Source organism: Anas platyrhynchos, chromosome 2 (genome assembly GCF_047663525.1).
Source record: "Anas platyrhynchos isolate ZD024472 breed Pekin duck chromosome 2, IASCAAS_PekinDuck_T2T, whole genome shotgun sequence".
Lineage (NCBI taxonomy): Eukaryota > Metazoa > Chordata > Aves > Anseriformes > Anatidae > Anas > Anas platyrhynchos.
Window position 1 is genome coordinate 99425833 of NC_092588.1, and position 25215 is coordinate 99451047.

The window sequence follows — 25215 nt, forward strand, 5'->3', positions numbered from 1 at the left end:
TTCAGTGACATTGTGCTCTGCAAAGCTTCATGACTGTCTTAGATATTTTTTTAGATTTTCAAAGCTTAGAAAAGTACCCTGCATAATTTTGTGGTCTTAATTGGCTAGTTTGATATTTTATATATATGAATTTTATGTATATCTAAATAGAGAGACAGAGAGAGATGCTCCCATTTCCTATTTCATTATGACCATTTTAGACACTTGTACTAATACACAATAATTTCCACCTCTAGAATAGCCACTGCCTTTCCATTTACCATAAAAAGACTGTAGGCACCTGGCTTAAATGAAACACCGAAATTATATCACAGTACTGAGGAAACACACTGCTTGAATAACTAACTGTAAAAGTGTGCATGTGAGAGTCTCGTATGCACACACAGGTAAATGGGTGACAAAGGAGGACTGAACAATATATGTTTTGCCTCTATTCATGAATATATGTATGTTTCTGTGTGAATATATATACACACATAAATTGTAAGTATGTTTAGGGGAAAAAAGGATGAAAACATACAACTCTCTAGATTTTGATGTATTCTTAGGCTGATCTGTAAAGTTATTGAAGTCCTTCCACTCGACTTTTTTTTTTTCTTTTTTTTAGTTATGCTTTATTTTTGGTTTTTACTTTGTTGAACACTTTCCCTAAGACAGATTTGAGTAGGTGTAGGTCTTTTAAAATAGCATATAACCAAGTATATATAACTTGCAGATATGTCTTAAGCTAAAATCTGGCTGTTCTTGTTCTAGAGCAGCAAGTTTAAGCTGAGATTTTAATTTTCCTTGCTTGGATGATCCCACAAAATGCAGTAATCACATCGGATACTGAGAGCTCCTTGGGTCCCCTCCAAGTCATGGGGAGCCGAGAGCGCTCAGCACACAGACAGTGTTCTGGTCCTGCTGCCAGCGGCTGCAGACATTATCACTGATAACAACATCACCCAGTGCAAGCCTCCCCAGGTACTTTAAAGAAATAGCCATCAAGCTTCACTCCCCAGCTTTGCCATTACAAAATGTACGAAAACAGTCTTTCAAAGTACTTACTGGAAACGATGAGTTTAGTGCCTGTGCCAAAGACCAGATTGCCCACACTGCTATATTGCCTTACACAAATTGTTTAGGATTTTTTTTAGTTTGGATTTGGATTTTGTGGGAAATAAATAAAAAAATAAAGAGCTGGAATATCAGTAGTGTATGGCAATAAATTCTGGATACTCAACTGCAAAATATAAATTCTTAAGAGCAGTAAAATAAATGTTGACTTATTAACAATTTTAGCTCTCAAGTTAGTTATGAATATGTAGGATGGGGATAGAAACGTCTCACGTACAAAAGGTATTTTAGGTAAGAGGATGGGTGAATTACAGCTGTTTCTGTCCTTGAAGTAAGAATAAGCTTTTGGTTGAGCTGACTGTACTTGGCATTCAAACACATTTTCTATCAAGTGTTATTTTGATGTACCCAAGCAGTAGGTATTGATTTACAAACAAAAACAGTTACAAGACTCATTTGAATAACTGGGAATAGAAAATGTGACTTTCAACATTAGTTTTAACTGTGGTATTTCATAGAGAACGAAAATTAAAAAAGGCTTTTATAAGTATAGCACAGCAAATCAAACTCAACATCAAAAGACGAGAATTGCTTCAAATAGTCTAAACTCACTGTTGCTTATACAATATACAGACTCTTCTGGAGTCCCAGCGGCTGCAGACATTATTACTGATAACAACAATGCCTAGTGATGGATGATCCCACAAAATGCAGTAATCACGTCGGATACTGAGAGCTCCTTGGGTCCCCTTCAAGTCATGGGGAGCTGAGAGCGCTCAGCACACAGACAGCGTTCAGGTCCTGCTGCCAGCGGCTGCAGACATTATCACTGATAACAACATCACCTAGTGCAAGCCTCCCCAGGTACTTTAAAGAAATAGCTATCGAGCTTCACTCCCCAGCTTTGCCATTACAAAATGTACGAAAACAGTCTTTCAAAGTACTTACTGGAAACGATGAGTTTAGTGCCTGTGCCAAAGACCAGATTGCCCACACTGCTATATTTCCTTACACAAACCGTTTGCGACATTTTAGCCATACTAATATTAGATTATAAGAACCAACATTTGAATAATAAGAGTCTACATATTTGGCTACAAAGCTAGAAAATGAGAGTTTATTTTCAGCTAATACTGCTACTCTCAAATAGCCTTTGTTGTTATGTACATTAAATTCCGTTTCAAACTAATCTTTGCTATCACTTGTTTAAAAAATATCAGAACAAATAAAAGTTAATTTCTGTGGCATGGATAGAAATGCCATATACCCTCTGGATATTTTTCTAAAGAAAATTAATTCTCCTTCTGGGATTGTGAGTGCTTTTGACCACATGATTTAAAAATTGTTCATTTAAATGACTGTATGATATGAAACTGAATGCATGATCTTAAGCACTCACCTTAAGACCCTTGTTTGTCTCTTTCAATCTCTCCAAAGTTCTCCTTTTTAATGAATTTTATGTATATTTCTCTGTGCACTAACATAAAGGTCTCTAAAGATCCAAAGGACCTGGAGGTTGATCAAGCATATTTTCATCACCTTTTTGCAAAATCAGTCCTTGCTTTGATGATATGGAATTTTACAGTTTGTTTCTCTAGCTCAATTTGTTCACACACAAAAGCAGGAACTTATCACACAATATTACTCAGCAATCCATGTCTAATTTCTATGTAGTATAAACATGGTTTTGAGTTACCAAATATAAAGATGAAATATTGTACATGCAGAAGATTCATGGAGGTAACTGGAAGGGGTGTTTAGATAGTCCTTTTGTATCACTGGCAGTGTTGTAATTAAGAAGGATTATGCTTGCTTATTAAATAATTTAGAGGAAAAAATGAATCTTATTACAGAAAATGGTGTGCAAGAAGAAACCTTAGACCACTGCTTAATTGAAATAATGAAAGACACTGCAGAAAATCTGAGCCAGGCAGTCCTCAACAGCCACCACTCTTCTCAAGCCTAGTTGGAGAGATGCTTACTCATTTTGGACCCAACCCTCTGCATGCTGAGCTCACTGCAGTCTGTTTAAGTGTATGTGGGATTGGGACTGTTCATCCTCAGCTCCTGGCACACTTGCCTACTGATGATACCACAGGTTGTCAATGCCAAAAAGACAACATCACACATGCATCTATGCATGCTGCTGAGAAGCATCAACTTTTCAGCATCACTCCCATGCACGTCTGTCTCCAGGCTTATCCGCAGGGAAAACCACGTGCATCTTACAGGAAATCCTGGTTAAGGTGAAATCAAAGGCAACATTTCTGAAAGTCCAGGATTTCACCCCACAAGCTAATATTTTGTTTATTTATTTATTGTCTGCCTGCAATTAACCTGTGCTGAGGTGCATCAGAGACAGCTCAGTTCTCCTCTGCTGGAATAAACAGGCTTTTTAAGAACAAATTAATGGGGAAAGACTGTATCCTCAAACAAATTGAGATATGCAGAACTTCAGACATAGTTTAAGGTATCTGTTCACATCCACAATGTTCTTCCATATATCTCTTCTGTTCCACCTGCTCTGAGGCTAAGGGGTGATCTTCAGCCGTGTTTCTGAGTTACCCCAGCCCCTCCGCTCTGGGCTCCCTAGCCTTGCACAAGGGAACACAAGTGATATGGCACAGTGTATCCAAAAGAAGTTAGAATGTCAGAAATTCGTGGTTTATATGAAGTCCTACTGTACCCCGAGCTAAAGAGATGAAATTTGCTATTGCAAATTCCATATCACTTTTTTGTCATTGTTATTATACTTTCAATATAGCATATCACATAATCTCTCCTCTAGATTGTCTCGAAAGAAAGGGATAGTGAATTTGTCTTCCTGCCCACGAAATCCTTGACATTTTTGCTAAAGTCTTTAGCAAGTGTATGTAGTAATGGTAATCCTGAAAAGAGACTTCGGCTCTGCAGTTTTCTTTGAATGGCGACATTTTCCCTTATTTATTTAACACTCTGTCCTTTCCCCATAATACTGGTTTGGACTTTAAAGTCTGAGGGATTTTGGTTCAGTATTTATTGTCTTTCTCCATAAAATAAAATAAAATAAAATAAAATAAAATAAAATAAAATAAAATAAAATAAAATAAAATAAAAGCTTACAAATGCATGCATTAGTTTTCACCTTGTTGAGTTAAAATCACTTTAGTCCAACTTAGATGATATATTAGATCCAACTTAGATTATGTATAAATAAGTGTAAGTATAAACTACCTCTAAGCAAGAAATATTTTATAATATATGGTTGCAAAATATAATTGTAGCTTTTTGAACTAGTGAACTTCAGTGCATTTGATGAAATCGAGGTAGATACCTCAGTAAGATTTAGAGGTTAACATAAAGTATTTCTGCTGTAATTTCTGCTGTGAATTTATTTACTAGAAATATTAGTAGATTGTTCTCCATGTTACTTTAGAAAAAGTTGGCAGTATGCTTGTGAGGTGCCAGAGAGCCACAGCTGCAGATGTAGCAGAAGAGGAGAGACAGGGAGAACATCCCCATGCTGAGTAGGGTAGCTACTCCACTTGCGTCCTTGAGGGAAAAATTGATTTGGATTTTGGGTCACTCTGCTGTTCAGTCTTGGCTTCCCTTGTCTAAATTCTCTGAAAAGACACTTACACAAAAATTCTTCATTGAGTGTTGACATTGGATTAATATTCACATTCTGTTGGAAGCTTTTAGAAACTAATCTATTCCTCCAAATGCAAACATCAAACCCATCTCTCAAATCCCAGCCCTTCTTTTAGTTGCATTAATCGTAAGTCTACAGCAACTCTGTGTGATCACAGCTAATCATAAGAGACCAAAAAGAACAAAATCAAGTTAATTACATGTTGTTGAGACTTTGGCTCTTGATACATATAGCTCTTTCAATGGAAAAAGACTCTGCTCAAGCTCAAACTGTGATGATTTAATTGCATGAAGATCCTGTCTTGGTCTTCTCCATTTCTTTTCATTATTGAGCTAATGTTAGGTACTCATCACTGAAAAGACAGTTTGTGATGAATTGCCTGTTCATAAGCACAAAGTAAATCCATCCCCTTTTACTCTGATTAACAATCAGCTAAGAGCTTTGGCTCTTGTAGAAAAAATAGAGTCCTGCAGGATTAGATAAATGCTTGAAAATAAATTATTTTAAAATATAGATACTAAATAAATGATTACTACCTGCTTAACAAGGTAAGAACTTTCACTTAAAACAACACATTTGTTCTGACGTGGGCATTTCTATTAAATTGTAGTTTTGATTCAATTAGTCTTTCTGATAGGAATCATCAAAAACAGTCTTTGCTTGGCACGCTAATATAAGTTGCATTTAATCAGGCTTACAATATTTGGTAGTGATAGTTCCTCTGCCTTCTGTTTCTGTAGTAGTCTACCTCAGGGTTACAGCATTTAAAATACCATTTAATGGGAAAAAGAAGATTTTTATCCTCAACTTACCATTCAAATACATGTCTCTGCAGGAGAGACAAAAAACACATCACTTCTTCATGTGTGTTTTAGTAAACAAAAAGAAGTTTATTTCTACTGCCAAAGTGCTGTGTACGTGACAGAAATAATTAGGCACATATTATTTCACTTCTACTAGTCTAACTAAAAAAGCAATGGCCATTGCAAATTGCTCTTTGAATTTGTATTGAGAAGAGGATTTAATTTTTTTTTTTTCTTTAATGTTTAATTCACAGCTGCTTGATTCCATGCTTAATCCTTCAGTAGCTGAAAGAAAGAATGAGGGCTCTGGAAACTACTCCAGGCCATTTTCCACCAAATTTCTAAGGAGGAATACGATCATAAGTGACACAAACTAGCTCCTCAGTATATTTGTGATCCTAGACTACTGCATTACAAATCAACAGGGTTCAAGGTCAGAATGAAAAGCTTAAAAACCCAGGCAGGGATGGCACTGACCAAGGCTCTAAGCAAGCAGAGTGTCCTCTGGGACACTAATGCTGAATCTGTATGACCACACCAAGCTTCTACATTTTATTTTAAAGAAAGTGACTTACCTGACACGATGAGCTTTGTACCGGTGCCAAACACTTTGTAGTAATAACCAGACACAGTGCATAAAGTCTTTGCAATAACATTACAGATCTGTTACTCTTTATATAATAGAATCAAAGAATGTCTGAAGTTTGAAAGGACCTCTGGAGGTCATCTGGCCTGACTCCCTTGTCAGGCCAGGTAGGATACCTGTGCAAGGATACCTCGTGCAGGTTTTCCAGGACCATGTCCAGGCAGCTTTTGGAGATCTCCAAGAGGGAGACTCCACAAACTCTCCGGTCAACCTGTGCCAGTGCTCCTTCACCCTCACAGCAGAAAAGTGTTTTATGATGTTTAGAGGGAACCTCCTGTGTTTCAGTTGGTGCCTATTGCCTCTTGTCCTGGCACTGGACACCACTGAAGAGACCGTGGCTCTGTCCACTTTGCACCTTCCCTTCATTTATTTCTAGACAATGATTGAATCCCCCTGAGCTTCCTCTTCTCTGTGCTGAACAGTCCCAGCTCTCTCAGCTGCTGTGTGTATGAGAGATGTTCCAATCCCTTAATCATCGTTATGGCCCTATGTTGGACCCTGTCTAGTATGTTCATGTCTCTTTAGTGCTGTGGAGCCCAGAGCTGGATTCAGCACTCCAGGTGGGGCCTCCCCAGAGCCAAGCAAAGGGAAAGGATCACCTCCCTCAGCTGCTGGCAGCACTTTGCCTCATGCAGCTCAAGGTACTGACAGCCATCTTGGCAGCAAGGACACATGGCAATACATGGGTAAATTTTTAAAGACAAACAGATTTGCTGTTTAATCAACTTTTAGGTCATGGAAAAGGGGCAGCAACTTAAACTTTACCAAAAAGAAAATAAAAAGTGTGTGGAGATTTTGAGGACAGGTATGTTTTTAAATGGGCAGGCTTCATCTCAATTAAAATTAGTTTTCTGAAAGTTTAGGTGGACAGTACTAAGCACCTTGGTTCCATATCTGCTCTATGGAGAGAGGCAGCACCAGCAGAAGATGTATTAGTTCTATTAACTAAGTAAAATGCTCCTTTAAAGCTCCATAAAATCAATCCTAGAATTAGCGAATGTTATGATGAGATCTTTGCAGCACAAAATTCCTGATCGAAGTTTTTGTTGTACAAATATTAAGCAAAACCCTGACTAGATTGAAATCAACATCAAAACTCCCACTAACTAGAAACCCCCATTATCAGATGGACAAAATTAGGCAAACTGCTTTCATCCCAGGTGCTAAGTATCAAAGCGGCCAAAATTTACTTGATGCAGGATAATTTGATTAAGTATGCCAATATTTTGGGAGGGAAGGAAAGTGTCTCCACAGGTAGGCATTCTTAATAATAATAATCATAACTGATAGCAAGAGGTTTCTGCAAAAAGTAGTAAGAAAGAGTATCCTTTCAATTATGCATATCTTCAGACAGTTCTGGACATACTTGAGATAACTCCTGTCATTTGGTATGGTCAGACATAATCCCAAAAGAAAGCTTCTTGCTCTTCAAGTAATTTGCATAACCCCAAATTGACATTTTCTTTCAGAATGAGTTAGAAATATCACAGAAGTTGAGTATGCATCATTAAAGACAAAAATATCTTTTAGTTCTCTGAATGCTATATTTACCATATTTAAATTCATATTTAAGAAGAAAATAATAAGAGGGTTAGTTATACATCTACACTTCAATAATTGCTTCATTTTCCCAATTTCATACATAAATAAAAAAATGATGTTGTGTTCTGCATCTGGAAATGCTCTTTATGGGGGAAATTCTGCAAAGCATTCAGTAGGGTTAAAACTAGCAGAAGCTAAGAAACCAGAGCACAGCTTACAAACAATATCTAACTATTGAAATGCATTTCAGAAAAAGTAAGTTTTATGTTTCACACTTACCTGAAACAATAAGCTTAGTTCCAGTTCCAAATATTTTAACATCAGCATCCCACAGTCTGATACTACTTAGCAATATCTACTGCACTTCTTTTTTCTTTCACATGCTACAGAAAATGTCTTTCAAATTTAGAGGTTGGTAGTATCTTGCCCAGTGTAATATCTTAATTTTTAACATGGACTGGAGTGGAATATTTAGAAGTGCTATTATTTTTTCGTGATGAGTAAAAAGTCTGGGTTTTAAAATACACCATTTTCTGAGAAGAAAGCTGTGTCATGCTTATAACTACTTATATCTATCCTTTTAGCTCTGGGATTTCTCTAATAAAGATCTGCTGCTTCTAGTCTGCTACCTTTTCTATAAAGTAACCTCTTTTTGCTGCTTTAAGAAGAAATGTGATTATATTATCATTCCTAAAGGAAATAAAAAATAATTACTAGTTATTTGTTGGTTTAGATAGATAGGTATTTTTTATTTCCTAGAAGCGTTCTATCCTGAAAATTACTTGCTGTGTGAAAATACCTTGGATTAGTTTTCATCATATTCTTACTTTGAAGCCCATATTTTACATGCCCATATTCTAAACCCATATTCTAAACAAAACTTACTGACATTTAAGATGTGTTTTACTAAATCTGTGCTTCTTGAAAGTAGTTACACTGTTCTCTTTTGGCAAAAACACCCGACTCTACACAGGCATAATTTGCAATCTGTAGTAAAATGTGCAAGTTTCCTCTGCCTTTTACAGTTTGACTCATTTATACTAACCTTGGTAGTCTCATGTATTAATTGAGCAGCATACTGTAGGCACTGTTATATGCTTTATACTGCTAGTGGCATTCATACAATAGATTGCACAGCTTTAACACAATTAACAGCAGTATGAATACAAAAGGAAGCCGGTTACTTTCAGTAGAGCCAGGAACTAGAAATTTACTAAATTCCAGGCAACTTCCCTTCCCAATGAATTTAGGCTGAGCCACCTCTATCAATAAGCAAGTTTTTGCATTTCTGTCTTGCTGTACTGAGAGTAGTTCTTAAACTTTCACACGGTTCATTTTTCTGTCCCAGAACAGCATGAGGAATGAACCCAACCCAATATTTCGACTTTTAGCCCCTCACCTCATTATTCCATTCTTCCATCCTTAACAAGTGTTCAGTAACTGATGTGGAGGTGATTTCTCTGTCCCCTAGGTTGATATATTTATTGCCCATCAACCCACCCAACCTGAGCCCCATGCACCGGTCACATAAAAAAATGTGATCTATCAGGCAGAAATTAATTTCCCTACACCCTTACACTCGTAGTTATCAACCTGAGAACCCAAGTGACTTTGTGAAAATCAGAACAATGTTAATACTTACCGGAGATAATTAGCTTAGTTCCTGTACCGAAGTATTTAATCCATGTGGTCCACACTATGTTTTGACTTTGCAATAAGCTAAAGTACTCTCCTGATGTGCAATTGCTGAATAAAAACAACTTTTTTTTCCTTTTTTTTTTTTTTTTTCTTTCCCAATCTGCACCTGGGAGACTGCTTGAAGGATGGCCAGGCATTGACTGGTGGACGGATGTCAGGAATTTCAGACTTGTGCCTAGTTTTCTGCTGATATCTAATTACCTGCAGAGCAAATCTCTTTCTAAAAGTGTTCCAAGTAGGCTAGCCAACTCTTCCATTTAATGCTTAAGAATTAGGTGAAGTTTTCCTCTTCAATTTTAGATCAAGTAAGCCCACAGTGTTGTTTGTATTAAAAAACCAAACACGTATCTTCAGGTCATGATCCTACTCATTTCCACAGGTATACCCCACCTCTCATCTGGCATTAAGTACAATCAGGTAGTACTAGGATGCATTTCAGTTTTATCTGTCTTAATAAAACTCAGCAGAAGGAAATAAGGGAGAGCCAGCTCTGTAAACCACTCTGCAGTCCAGTGTGAAGGTGTCCATGTGCTGCACCTTGCATTTTCTCTTCCCAGTATGCGGTTGTTATTCGTCCATCTCCTGGAGTCACTCCAGACTCTGAAATATCAGTTCACTGATACCTTTTCATTTACTAACTGGAGAGAGAAGGGGGCTTTCCCATTTGCACACTGGGTTCTTACAAAACATCCCAAGATAACATCTGAGAAAGCCCTGGTACTGTCAATCAAACCACCCACGTTTCATTTGCCATTTACAAGAAACTGAATTTGAGTACGTCTTGTGTGCCATACTGACTACAAAACAACATTAAGAAATTACTGCCTGCGCCTACAGAGGTCACTTGGTTTAATCAGATGTAGCACAAAACAGCTGTCTAGGCTAAATTCTCCTGGGCAGGAACATAGAATAGGCTGCCCGGGGAAGTGTTGGAGTTGTCATCCCTAGAGGTATTTAAGAGATGTATAGATGTGGTACTTAAGGACATGTTTTAATGGTGGACTTGGCAGTGTTAGGTGGATGGTTGAAACTGATGATCTTATGGGTCTTTTTGAACCTAAATAATTCTGTTATTCTATGTTTGTATTTGCAACCACAAAGCAATGGCAAGAGTGACACAGGTAGAGAAAGGAGCTGCTGGTGCATCCCCTGGGTGGGCTGTGTCTACAACACTGAGTATCTGTGAGGTCTCACTGGAAGAAACACAGACAACAAAAGACTGTTCATTGTAGATAGTTCATCAAGCTTCCTTGCATGAGTCAGGCTTGTAAATAAGAGTAGGACAAAACTGAACCATAGTCATTTTGGAGAACTACCACCTACTTGAAATTGTCGTATCATGTTTTCATCCCATCACACTAATATTTAATGAGCTATACTTCTAGGAACTAAATGTGGAGAGTCTCAGCACACTGCAGTAAAGGAAAATACTAAAAAAAGGCTTGATGGTAAAGAAAAAACTTGTCAGGCATGAGGGTCAACATCAGTGATGAAGCAGTTTCTGTGAGGGATGCATTGCTTAAGGGACAGCTGTTGTCAAATAAAAAGCTCTTATCTCTGGCACTAGCTTTGGCAACACTGCCTACAGCTTTGTGGAGTGACTCAGATGCATCTCTACTATGCTGAAAGGCAGTAAAGACAGACAGTGAAAGCAACAAGGATGGGGAAAGACACAAAAACATCTCAAAAAGGGAGAACAATAATGCCCATCTCCATATCTCTTGAGGAATAAATCAAATATCATTTTGTTTCCAGAGCTACTAACTTTTAAACTAAAAGAAGACTAATTTTTCAAATTTAATTTCAAACCTTGGGCTTTGAAAAGCTCCAGGACAATGTCCCGAGTTATTTCCTGGAACAGCAGCATGGAAATAAGCCCTTTTCCAGTAAAGAAATTCTTACAACCAGTTCCCTGCCTCAGTTGAGCAAAATCAGGGGATGAGAAAGTGCCGATGTTGGGTTAGGCATTTGCCCTTCACTGTTCACTTTGCACGTGCCACTCGCTCCATCAAAATCCCCAGCTTTTGGCAGCTGCCCCCTCCAAGGAGTGACTCAGTGCCGAGCCAGTCCAAGCTGTTCAGAGGCTGTGTGTTGAGGCCAGGCAGCTCATCCACGCCAGGGGAAGTGAATTGGGATCTTTCAAATCATTTGTGGTTGAGCCTCCGAGGGAGTATTGGTCGAGGTGATCGCTGGGTTTCTGTCATAGTGAGAGTCCCAGTAAGCACAGTAGTAGGTAGCTGCATCATCCGGACCTATATTTTTTATTATAAGAATACAAATTTTCTGGTTAGAAAGATTTTGAACCATATATCTGTTTCTTTGGAAGTTGTTTTCTACTGTTGTCGTCCCTGATGAAATGTAGAGCATTCTCACTGGTTCTCTATTCTCCTTCTGTTGATACCAGTGTATGACAGTATTATCAAAATTTGCAGAGACATCTTTAAAATGACATTGCAGACGTGCAGTTCCTTGAGACATGGTGATGGACACAGGGGTCTGTATGGGAATTTCCTGTGCAAATCCATCTGGGGAAAAAAAAAAAAAAAAAGAGGAGAAATTATGTTATTAACTAGTAATCAGGGGTTTGTGAAGATACTCATTAGTGTGTCCATGTTTGCTTATGAGGGAACACAAAGTATATTAAGAAGTACTTACAAGACCAAGTGGTTGTGGCCACCAGCGCTGCCAGCAGCAGCATGTTGGCGTGTCCCACTCAGCTGTCTCAGAGCTCTCTGTTCTCCGAGTTGCGACTTGCAGAAGGAAACTGTCCCTGGGGCAGGCTGAGCTGTGCCACGTGGGAGGAGGAGGTGCCTCCCTCGGGTGGCAGCTGGAGAGCCCCTGCATCGAGCCACAGGGACGTGTCCCCTGGGCTCCTTCTGGCAGCACCAGTGGTCAGGGAGCAAGCATAGAAGGAACTTTACAAAAGGCACATCTTCATCTGTCGTAGATAAGAGAGTGTAAATCTCTGATTTAAGTTTTATCTGTGTGGGATTTTGTGGTACTCAAACAACGTAAACCGTATTCCCAGGGACTTGTAGTCACTTACATGCAGATAAGGACAGACTATAGAGGGGGACAGGAAGATCTTGTCCTTAGAACTACTTAGGAGTGACAGGCATGATGTGCCCATCTCAAAAGTCTTTTCTTTAGAACATTGTTCCTCTTTTCCTGCCTTTGCTTTCCTAGCCGAGAACAGCAGCTGGAGTAGAACATCAATATTAAACATTTGCTTTCCTCAAGGAACACCAGATATCTGCCATGCTGGGCAAACCACACTGACAGAACAGGTGAGTTTCCAGTATAGATGTGCTAATTCTTATGGTAGTGATGAGTTACCTTGCCCTTAAAAATGGTATGTGTGTGCCTGAAGACCACAGTGCTAATGATGGCTCAAACTTCAAAAAGGACAGTTGTGCAGTGTTAGCTGCTCATTCTGGGAGGCAGACAAGGGTTTGGCCTTTCTGCAGCTGATACCAGATGGAGTGAGAAGACTGGGGGAGTGAGGAAGTTACAAACCTGTGGTTCAGATGTTGGGGGAGTTTTGTGCCTTGATGGTCTATGAGATTCTACCATTGTGAGGGTCCCAGTAGGCGCAGTAGTACATGCCAGCATCGTCTGGAATGACATCCTTTATCATGAGGACACACCGATTCTGGTCAGAAACCCTTTCAGCTCTGTACCTGTCTTTTTGAAAGCCATTTTCCACAGAAGTACTCCCTTCTGCAAAGAACAGTAGCCTCTCTGGAGCTTCATTCTCCTTCCGCTTATACCAGTGTATGACAGTACTATCAAAACTTGTTGGTAAGTTTTTGATTTCACAATACATCCGTGCAGTTTTCTTGAACTTAGTGATGGATATAGGGGTCTGTATGGGAATTTCCTGTGCAAATACATCTAGAAAAAAAATGTGGAACAATCTTATTAGCTGGAATTCAGGGACTTGGGAAGATGTGCGGCAATGGGTACCCTCTGAGGAAAGGTTGCAAAGTAAGTAGGACATACCATACCAAGCAGCGGTGGCCACAAGTGCTGCCAGCAGCAGCATGTTTGCTGGTCCCGCTCAGCTGAGACTCAGAGGAGAGGGAAAGAGGCCCCAGATGGGGACAGGGTTGAGTGGGAGGAGCAGACGTCTCCAGCGATGGCTCATGTGGGCGCAACCGTGTGGGGCTACGTTTGCAGAGAACCCACTACAACCTGGGGAAGGACTTAGACCTGGGAATGCTCACGTTGGTGAGGATGTTGTCATCCCATCAGCTTTTCAGAAAGACTGGTAAGTCCAAGGAGCGTGGCATGTGGCAACTTGAGGCAGAGCTGCTGAGAAGGGGTTGAGAGTGAGAGCAGCTGCAGCCGTACATCAGGGCGTGAAGCTCCCAGCCCAGAGGCCACCCTGGTGGGCGCTGAGTGTGAGTGGTCCCCCGCAGTGGCAGGAGGCATTTCCCCACCCTGTCAGGGACCTCCTCTTGCTTCCTCAGCCTGGCCACCCAGCTGCGGCCTGCCGAAATGTCCCTGTGCCTCTGCTGCCCCCACTGCAGCAGCTCGTGGGGATCAACCTGCAGCAACCATAGCAGCATCCCCAGGAGCAGGCGCCTCGCCTGTGGTTTTGCATGGGGAGGAAATGCCCAGCTGCAGGGCTTGGGTTTTGAAGCTGAGGTAAGGTGCAAGCACTTCTTGGAAAGAATGGCTGGAAGAGAAGCAGATTGGAAACTGTGCCTCTCTTCACAGAACCAGAGAATCATAGAATGGGCAGTTTTGGAAGGGACCTCTGAAGATCATCTAGTCCGACCCCCCCACCAAGCAGAATAACCTGGAGCACAGTGTGCAGGATGGCATCCAGGCAGGTTTGCATATCTCCATAGAAGGAGACTCCACAACCTCTCTGGGCAATCTGTGCCAGTGCTCTGCCACTTCACAGTAAAGAATTGCCCTCTCATATAGAGCTGGAACCTCCTGTGCTTCAGTTTGTGCCCATTGCCTCTTGTCCTGTCGCTGGGCACAACTGAAAAGAGACCGGATCCATCCTCTCAACACCCTCCCCTCAGATAATTATAGACATTTGTGGAGTGATTGCCTAAAGTGACTAGGAAAATTAAACTAATATTCACATTTTAAGGAAAGTGTCCATCATTGAAGAATCTTTCAGCATGGAGCGTGGCTGCACTACCTAAGCATTCCCTAGGCTTCCCACCTTAGATGCTATCGCACTGGGGCAACCTGGTGTGCTGACTCTAAGGAACAGTACGGATGGTAGTGCAGAGTGGACCACCATGGCTGGGCTCTGTGACAAGAGGAGGACTCGATTGTTCTTGAGCACACCGAGACCAGTAAGCTGCACATTTGTTACCCTGAGACAACAACTCAAATACTGTACTCCAGTGAATTTTGTTCATTACAATATCATTATAATACCAAAACACACCTCCATCCCAAAAGCTACCTGCCTCCAAGGTATGACCACCCCTCACTGAGCATGCTCTCTGAATTTCTCAGAGCCTATACCTATAAACGAAAGCGAGAAAGCTTTTTACCAATCATAACCAAGATATGCTTGACTAGAGTCATTCAAGCTCCACCGAAAAGGTAGAAAATGATATAAATTGGCATAAGAGAGAGGGGACGTTAGGGAAGATACCATCATGAAGGATACCTTCTGACTTCTGGGATCAGTCGACAGGCTGAGCCTCTCTTCCCCCCACACTGGGACACTGTGGGGTAAGATTTGAACACCTGGATATTCCAGGTGTCTCTGTGGAAACTTAGAAATCTCTAGAGTCTTCGTGCCTTATAATGCATTCATGGCCATGCTGTGTACCTGTGTATTTAATGCATGCTAGCTTGCTTTTGCAGACACTGAATTTATCGCTGGCAGTCCAAAGAACCTGTGTACCTGTTGGTGTAATAAATTGCACTTAATTGCATTGTTCCTAACTGTGATAGTTCTCGTTGAATGTGGCTAGAGCGAGGGTGTGCTATATTGTTGGTGAATCCGTGACCAGGATAGTTCAGTGCCCTGAACCCAACCAGACTCATAATGGTTAATCAGTTACACCCCTTAATGCAAACACATTAATGAGGTCTCCCCTCAGTCTTCTCTTTTCCAGTCTAAACAGGCCCAGCTCTCTCAGCCTGTCCTCATACAACAGGTGCTCCAGTCCTCTCATCACCTTCATAGCCCTCCTCTAAACTCGCTCCAGTAGCTCCATGTCCCTGTTGTACTGGGGAGCCCAGAACTGGGCACAGTACTCCAGGTGTGGCCTCACCAGGGATGAGTAGAGGGGGAGGGTCACCTCCCTTGACCTGCTGGCAACACTCTTCCAAATGCAGCCCAGGGTACCATTGGCCTTTTTGGCCACCAGGGCACACTGCTGAGTCGTGGTTAGCCTGCTGTCCGTCAGTACTCCCAGGTCCCTCTCTGCAGAGCTGCTCTCCAGCAGGTCAGTCCCCAGCCTGTGGTGGTGCTTGGGGTTATTCCTCCCGAGGTGCAGGACCCCGTACTTGCCCTTCTTGAAGTTCATGAGGTTCCTCGGCCCAACCCTCCAGCCTGCTGAGGTCCTTCTGAACGGCAGTGCAGCCCTCTGGGGTATCTGCCACTCCTCCCAGCTTTGTGTCCTCAGTAAACTTGCTGAGGGTGCACCCCGTTCCATCACCCAGATCACTGAGGAAGAAGTTGAATGACACAGTACCCAGTACTGACCCCTGGGGGACACCGCTAGCTACAGGCCTCCAACTAGACTACATCACTGAGCACAACCCACTGAGCTCTGCCATACAGCCAATTATCAATCCACCTCAATGCCTACTCATCTTGCTCACACTTCCTGAGCTTGCCTATGAGGATGTGATGGGAGACAGTGCCAAAAGTTCTGCTGAAGTCAAGGTAGCCAACATCCACTGCTCTCCCCTCATCTACCAGCTCGTCATCCCATAATAGAAGGCTATCAGATTGGTTAAGCATGGCTTCTCCATGGTGAATCCATGCTGACTACTGCTGATGAACTCCTTGCCATCTGTCTCTGTTTGTTGGAGGCATAACCCATGGCGAAGGACTTCACTTCTCTTCTGGACACCTCAGCAGAGAAGCTATGATGATAAAAGTGGAGTATCTGGTCTGTTGTAGGACTTTGTAGAGACTGAAATGCCAAGGAAAACAGCAGGAAAATGGGAAGGAAAGTCTACCAAACCATGCAGTATTCTTGTTACACCCGCATACCTTATTTCAAGAGAGAGCACCAAAGGTATGGAGATACATTGCTGTTCTTGCTCCATGGGTTCAATAAAGAGAATAGAAAGCTTCAGCTGCTGTTTGTTCACGAGGCACAGACAGGCTGTGTTCACTGCCAGGTGAGTGCTTTTCCCAAGTCTCCATCTTGAAAGGGTACATCTATTTGTACCCTCAATTGATGGGGCCATGTGTAGATGTGTAGTTGTTTTTCCTATCCTGAGGCAGAATATCATCAGAGCAGAGCTGAATGAGGAAGTATCTGTGTTTGGGCAGAGCTCAGAGCTTGCGGTTTGGAGTGCCAAGTGCCTTTTTGTATGATTTATCTTAGCCCATCTAACGCTGTGATGCCTTGATATGAATACCAGTACGCACAGTAGTAAGTGCCAGCATCCCTCTGGTTTACATTATTTATTTGGAGAGTATAGAGAGGTTCAGAGGCACGCTTCCTCACTTGATACTTTTGTCTGTCAGAGCTGTCATCAAACACAGGTGTCTGTCCTGACACGTAAAGTATTCTCTTGGGCGGCTCACCAGGAAGCTGCTTGTACCAGTGCACGGTGTCTTCTTTCGTCAGCTGGCATGCCATGCTGGCTGAGCGGCCCTCTGCCTGAGTCCTCGTCACCAGGGTTTGCACTGGCACTGCCTGTGTGTCTCCACCTGGAAGGGAATGGGGAGAAATTGGGTGAAAACGTGGTGAGGGCTTGAAACGTCTGCAGTCTGGAGCAGGGGCTGTGTTCTCCGCACAGGGGAAGGAGAGGAGAAAGGGAACGGGGCTTACGGGACCAGCAAGAAGCTGCCAGCAGGATGGGCAGCAGCAGCATGCTGCCTGCTTGGGTGAAGCGTGGAACAGAAGTAGGGGCAGGAAGGTTATAAAGCCCTCCAGGTGGAGAAAGAGTCAAACAGCTCTGTGGAGGAAATGACTCATTTGGCACACCCAATGGTGATGTCTCCGCTCCTTACCATTGCTGGGTGGGGATGGGGAGGGCTACACCACGGAAACTAAAATGTAAAAAGGTCCATACCCAAGCTACTACTGACCTCAGGAGAGTCAGTGAAATCCTTTTGTGTGACCTGAAAACACCCAAGGTGCCTGGAAAGATGGTCATTTCCCCCAAATCAAGAGAAAAACCAAGTGTGGGAGAGGCCGTCTCCTGACTTACGCGAAATCCTAGCAAGGTACGGGGCTCTTTCTCTTATTTCAGCTGTGTTTTTGAAGATAGCTCTTGTATAGTCAGGTCCACCATCCAGCTCTGGTTAGAGGGAGATGGTAAACACAGGAAAAACCTGGCAAAGGAGTTCTTACAACTTACAGGCTGAAAAATATCCAACCCTGGCCCAAAAAGAGACCTTTTTTATTTTCTTAATTTTTGCTTTGTAAAACTAATACGTGAAAAAGCACTGTCCTCCTCTTTAAGGCTCGTTTTTTTGGGTTTCTGTGTCAAGCCATGGGCTCTAGGTCAACATGCTTAATTATTTCCAGGAATAGTAGCGTGGAAAATTGCCCTTTTTAGTAAAGAATTCCTTACAACCAGTTCCCTGCCTCACTTGAGCAATGGAAGGGGAAGAGGAGGTGCCGAGGCTGGGTTAGGCATTTGCCCTTCGCTGTTCCCTTTGCACGTGCTACTTGCTCCGTCAAAATCCCCAGCTTTTGGCAGCTGCCCCCTCCAAGGAGTGGCTCAGCACCGAGCCAGTCCTGGGTGTGCAGAGGCTGTGTGTTGAGGCTGGACAGCTCATCCACGCTGGGGGAAGTGAGTTGGGATCCTTCAAATCATTTGTGGTTGAGCCACCGAGGGAGTATTGGTCGAGGTGATCGCTGGGTTTCTGCTGTAGTGAGAGTCCCAGTAGGCACAGTAGTAGGTAGCAGCGGCATCTGGAGCTATGTTTTTTATTGTAAGAGTACAAATTTTCTGCCTAGAAACCCTTTCAATTGTATATGTGCGCCCTTGGAGGCTCTTATCTGCTTTCGTTGTCCCTGTTGAAATGTAGAACATCCACTCTGGAGCTTTATTCTCCTTCTGCTGGTACCAGTGTATGGTGGTGCTATCAAAATTTGCAGAGATTTCTTTAAAATGACATTGCAGACGTGTACTTCCTTGAGATTTGGTGATGGATATAGGTGTCTGTATGGGAATTTCCTGTGCAAATCCATCTACGAGAGAAGAGAATGAAAGAAGAGGAGAGGAGAGGAGAGGAGAGGAGAGGAGAGGAGAGGAGAGGAGAGGAGAGGAGAGGAGAGGAGAGGAGAGGAGAGGAGAGGAGAGGAGAGGAGAGGAGAGGAGAGGAGAGGAGAGGAGAGGAGAGGAGAGGAGAGGAGAGGAGAGGAGAGGAGAGGAGAGGAGAGGAGAGGAGAGGAGAGGAGAGGAGAGGAGAGGAGAGGAGAGGAGAGGAGAGGAGAGGAGAGTGTTTATAACGTTATTAATGCCAATCTGGGATTTGGGAAGATATTCCTTATCAACGAGGAAAAGTAAGATAAACTAGGAGGGACTTACAAGACCAAGTGGTTGTGGCCACCAGCGCTGCCAGCAGCAGCATGTTGGCGTGTCCCACTCAGCTGTCTCAGAGCTCTCTGTTCTCCGAGTTGCGACTTGCAGAAGGAAACTGTCCCCGGGGCAGGCTGAGCTGTGCCACGTGGGAGGAGGAGGTGCCTCCCTCGGGTGGCAGCTGGAGAGCCCCTGCATCGAGCCACAGGGAAGTGTCCCCCAGGCTCCTCCTGGCAGCACCGGTGGTCAGGGAGCAAGGGCAGTGCAGTGGGGAACAGGAAGAGTTTTTCCTTAGAAATACTTGGGCATTGCAGGCACCATGTTCTCATCACCAAAGTGTTTGTCAGTGGTACGTGCTAGTGTCAGCTGGAATGACATCCCTGGTCATAAGGACACACCGATTCTGCTCGGAAACCCTTTCAGCTCTGTACCTGTCTCTTTGAAAGCCACTTTCCACTGAAGTCTTCCCTTCTGCAAAGAGCAGTAGCCTCTCTGGAGCTTCATTCTCCTTCCATTTATGCCAGTGTAAGACAGTACTATCAAATATTGTTGGTAAGCTTTTGATTTCACAGGACAGTCATGAAATTTTCTTGAACTTGCTAATGGATATAGAATTCTGTAAGGGAATTTCCAGTGAAAATCCATCTAGAAGGAAAAACCACCCTCTGAGGAAAGGTTGGAAAGTGATAAGGACAGGGACCTGCCACTGGCCCACCACTGTTTCTGCCTCTGTGAGAGCAGACTTAAGAAAGGGAAAAAGAAACTCCTGCACAACAGCAGCTGGGAGAGCGAGGAGAGAGCACCAGCCCTGCAGCCCCCCAGGTGAGTGCAGCAGGAGGGCAGGAGGTGCTCCAGGCAGGCAGCAGCAGTTCCCCTGCGGGCTGTGGAGAGGCCCCTGGAGGAGCAGGCTGTCCCCCTGCAGCCCATGGGTCCCACATGGAGCAGATCTCCACGCTGCAGAGGAGGTGGTTCATTTCAGCAGTATTCAATAGCAGGTCTTTTGCTGACCCTTGGGCCACAGGCTCAGAAAATACCAGAACTGCTGAGGTTGTCAAGGGCCTCTTAAGGCCCCCAAGTGCAACCCTGGTTCAAGCAGGGTCGCCTAGAGCAGGTGGCCCAGGACTGTTTCCAGTGGGTCCCCATGGAGGCTCCACCTCCCCTCGGGACAACCCATTCCAGTGTTGGACTGCCCTCATGGTCAGAAGGGGTCTTCTTGTGTTCAGATTGATTTTCATTTCAATTGAGTTTCTGTTGGTGCCCATTGCCTCACAGGGCACCATGTGAAGGAGCCTGGCTCTGGGCCCTTTACACCCCCTTCAGGGATTTATCGACATTGAGGGGCTCTCCGGTCTGAAGAGTTCCAGCTCTCTCAGCCTCTCCTCTTAAGACAGGTGCCCCAGTGATTCATGGAAGAACTCAAAGCAAACGAGTTATAAAGTAGGTATGTAGTTTATTTCAGCGCCGGGCACATGCGGGATAGTTCCCAAAGGCGTGTGCACCTTAACACGGCAACTTGCTTTGGTTATATGCAGTAAAAAGTTACATATGCATGAAGTTTCCCAGTACGCCTATACATATTCATAACCTTTCCCTACTTTGTATTAAAATTAGCTCCAAGGAGTCATTTCCATAAACTCCTCCCATCTGCGCCTGCGCAGTGCCTTCTGGTGGTGGTCATCGGGGATTGTGGGGATGAAGGCCGATAACTCCTCTTCATCACCACTGGTTGACCCCCTGCCTTTGTACAGACTCAGCTGCTCCTTGGCTCTTGTCCAAACCACAAGCTTGGTCTCAGATGGTTTTTGATACAGGTTCCCCATTTTGTCAGGAAGCATCTTCTGTGAGGGGCCCCGAGACTCCTTATTTTGATTAGTAAGAAAAGACACACAACAATATCTATTTTAATGTGATAGATCAAGTCCCCATTCTTTCATTCCTGGCTTTAATAATTACGATTTTTTTTTGTTGTTGTTAGAAATCATTAATGCGATTAAGCAAGCCCCCATTCTTTTATCCCTGGCTTCAGTCCCCCTTTTTTCTAGAAGATTATCAAATTCTTTTACTTGCGGCAAATATTCCCAACTTGGTACTGATCACTTAATGCCATACCATGGACATGCAGCAAAAAATCAGTGTGGCTGTCCAGTAGAACATTCTTAATTTCGAGATTAGTACAATTACAGTCAATACTAGACTTACACCAACTAAGATCAATATGAATATGATTGTGTGACACAATATATTGAGAATACCATTTTCTGTTGGTGACCACCCTAAGAGTGCATCCCACCAGTGATGACTAGCATCTTGTTTCACCTGTTGTAGAACCTTGCTTCTTTCCTTGATGTCGTGATGGACAGTAATTAATGTATTTTTGCCACTTTCCTCGATACTTCTCAGAATACTGGCCAAATCTTGGTGTTTGATTAATTGTCTTATGAAGGTGAGGTTCATTCCAGTTGGTGTTGGTAAAAGTGCACTATACAGCGTGTTATTAGATTTAATCAACTGGTGGGATACTACTGGTGCTAGATATAAAAAGTCACATCCAACAATTCTAACAAAGTTACAAATACAGAAGTTAGAATGATTTTTTTCTAGCTAGAGTTATATTTTCTTTATCTACTTCTACAGAGGTACATGCAGTCCTTAAACACACACAGCCTTGACCTATATATATAAGCACTGTCTTTGGATTAGTATTTGGATGAATTTCAAAGTGGCAAACACCTTGTTCAGTGTCAAGACACACATCCTGAGCATCAATTGTGTTGCTTTCACAGAGAAATCCTTTTTGTTCCCGGGTAACACATGATTCCAGATCTACGGTCTGCCATTTCCCGCTTACCATCCTTGCCCATGTCCTATTTTCAGAGGGGTAAAGTACCATTTCTTCATGATTTAACCCTGGTGAGATAATGGGGTGAATAACATAAACTGTGGCATTATGTATGGTAAGTACAAAAGCAGTAGCCATATGAGCGATAGGGTCATAAGTAAAATTTACCAGCATCCACCAGGACTGAAATTTTCTTTCAAAATTGTTAGCATTGTCCCAAACAGCCTTTCAGACTTCAACCAGGAAAATGCCTTCACTTCCTTCCCTAATGATCTTAATTGTGGTAAAGGTAGTAAGGAGCACCTGGTATGGCCCTTCCCACTGTGGTTTCAACGTTTTCTCTGCAAGAGACTTGACATATACATAATCTCCAGGCTGTATGTCATGCACCAGTCCACCCAGCTCTCTACTCTGAGTTCCAGCCACATGTTTTTCTGTTTCTCTAAGTTGTTTACTCAAAGCTACCATACCGGTAATCAGCATCTCTTCCCCAGCCTACGCAGACATTCCCTTCTGGACCCTGTATGGCTTCCCATAAAGTGTTTCAAAAGGACTTAATTTTTCTTTAGTTCGGGGCTTAGACTGAATCTGCAGCAATGCTAGCAGGAGAGCTTGGGGCTGGGACAAGTTAGCTTCTTGCCCTAACCTTACAATTTGTTGTTTGATCAAATGGTTCATTTTCTCCACTTGACCACTTGATTGAGGGTGGTATGGTGTGTGCAGTTCCTAATCTATGCCCAAATACTGACTAATTTGCTGCACTGCATTTGAAATAAAATGTGGTCCCCGGTCTGAGGATATGGTAACTGGAACTCCGAAGCGCAGTATTATTTCTTGTAGCAATACCTTGCTTACTTCTCGGGCTTTGGCAGTTCTAGTGGGTACCGCTTCTGGCCAACCTGAAAAGGTATCTGTTGATACCAACAAATATCGATACCCCCCTTTTCTTGGAAGTTCTGAAAAGTCAATCTGCCACTGTTATCCAGGCCCATGGCCTTTCCCAATTTGGCCCAATTTCAGTTTGGGGGTATTTTTGGGATTGGTCTGGAGGCAGAGGTCACATTGTCGGGTTACTAGTGTGACAGTAGCATACAAATTCCTAGCCATAATTTTCCCAATCAGATAGTTATATAGGGAATTTATTCCCCAATGAGTTTTCCGGTGTTCTTCCCTTACTAGTGACCATAGCAAATTAGAGGGGGTGACTAATTTCCCTTTCCCTTCTTCGGTAATAGACCATCCCTCGTGGTTATACTCTCCCTTTTGACTTTCGGTTAATTTTCTGTCCTTTTTTCTTATATACTGGCTTACCTTCTAGGCGAATTTCCCTGTCTGGAATCAGGGCTCCCTCAGTTGTTACCTTGCCTTTTGCTGCTTCTTTTGCCTCTCTGTCCGCCAGATCATTTCTTTCCTCCAATTCTGAGCTCACCTTCTGGTGTGCCTTAATGTGCATTGTTGCTACCATTTCAGGCAGCTGAACTGCTTCCAGTAATTGCATTATTTCTTTTGCATGTTTGATGTTTTTTCCTTGCGAGTTCAACAGTCCTCTTTCTTTCCAGATGGCTCCATGTGCATGTACAACCCCAAGTGCATATCTTGAGTCCGTATAGTTGTTTATTTTCTTTCCTTTTGCTATTTCTAAGGCACGGGTCAGAGCAATTATCTCAGCCTTTTGTGCAGAGGTATCTGTTGGCAAAGGTCCAGATTCTATTACCTCTTTGCAAGTGGTAACTGCATACCCAGCATGTCGTTTTCCACTGCTGACGTAGCTGCTTCCATCAGTGAACCAGATTTCCACAAATGGCTGGAGTAGGTCAATGGTCTCCAGGCAGTCGTGGTGTACTGGCTCCCCTTTGGTTTACTCTGAGGAAAGAAGCATCCAGGCCACACATGATTCTTCTGTCTGGGTGGCTATTAGGAGGTCATCTGTGTATTGCAACAGCCTTCCTTCTCCTGGTGGGGCTTCTCAGGTCCCAAGTCCTTTGCAAGTTTTTTTCCGAACAAGGTGGACGAGTTCTTAAAGTCCTGAGGCAACCTTGTCCATGTGAGCTGTGTTTTGCACCCACTCTTAGGGCTTTCCCACTCAAATGCAAAGATTTTCTGTCTGGCCTCATGGAGAGAGAGGCAAAAGAAGGCATCCTTCATATCTAAAATGATAAACTAGGTTGGCTCTGGTGTTAAGCACGTTAATAAAGTATATGGGTTCACCACCACAGTGTAAAGGTAGTGGCTGTCCTCTCCTTAAGTTTGATTTGTATTGGAGGAGCATTTTTGCCTTCCCTGGTACTTCATTTACCCATATTCCCAGGAATACCTGACTCAATATGTCTTCATTAACCTCTTCCTTCATTTTAGGGTTTGTTGATATCATTAGGCTTAATACCTCCACATACCTCTGGTCATCTACCTCCAGAACAATCTCCCCATTTTAAAATGATATGGTTGCTTGTAATTTTTCCAGTAGGTCCCTTCCCAGGAGTGATTCCGGAGAGTTGGGCATATATAAAATTTGACTGTCCCACTGTTTCCCAAGTTTGTACTTTAAAGGTTTACAAAAGTATGCCATTTCTGATTGGCCAGTTGCTCCTTTTACTATGACATAACATTTACTATGACATAATCATTTCCTACAGGTACTAGTGCTTTATTTAAAATGAATCAGTTGCCCCTGTATCTACCATTCATTCCACCTCCTTTCCCCCCTTCATTTTTATAACCAGTGGATCTGCTGGGTTAGATTTCCCCGGTCTTCTCCAGTCATCTTTTGCATGCGCAAACACCACTTCCCTTCCCTGGTTCTCTTTTCCATTTCTTTTCTATTCCAAGCATTCATTTTTCCAATGCCCAAAAGTCTTGCATAAGACACATTGATCCTTGCCTAGCCAGGGCTGTTCCTGTCTAGACCTCCTTTTTCCTTCTTCCCTAATAACTGCTATCAGCCTCTTCTGCACATTTAATTGAGGTTAGATAAAAGTTCTCTCTCCCTCCAAATTTCCCCTTGCGCATACACCACACCAGAGGCATATTTCAAATCTGTCCAAATGATTGCCAGCTCAAAAGCTCTTATCAAGGTGATGATTTCCACCACTGGGGCTGATGTTTGTTACTGCATATCCTGTGAGGCAAAATCCCTGGAGGACGAAGCTGCTGCCATCTATATACAAATCCTCTACATCTTCTAGGGATGTATCCTTTAAGTCTGGTCAGCTGGAGTATACTGTGTCCATGGTCTTCATGCAATCATGAGTAAGGAAAGAGGCTGGGTTCACAGAACAAGTGCTGAAAACCATCAGTAAGTCCT

General features: G+C 42.9%; 1 protein-coding gene and 1 long non-coding RNA gene across 3 annotated transcripts in view; one reads left to right on the forward strand and one right to left on the reverse strand.

Moving 5' to 3' along the window:
* The window catches only part of TARP (TCR gamma alternate reading frame protein), a 62158-nt gene that overhangs the window by 5011 nt on the left and 31932 nt on the right, over positions 1-25215 (reverse strand). The window contains exon 2 of one of the 2 annotated variants that reach the window (XM_072033094.1): positions 6066-6118. In XM_072033094.1, coding sequence (XP_071889195.1) covers positions 6066-6118 — 53 coding nt within the window. 2 annotated transcript variants of the gene reach the window in all.
* LOC106020193 (uncharacterized) overlaps positions 17634-25215 on the forward strand; it is a 31859-nt gene continuing 24277 nt past the window's right edge. The window contains exon 1 of the long non-coding RNA XR_011806832.1: positions 17634-17771. This is a non-coding gene — a long non-coding RNA (uncharacterized lncRNA). The remainder of the gene's footprint in view (positions 17772-25215) is intronic.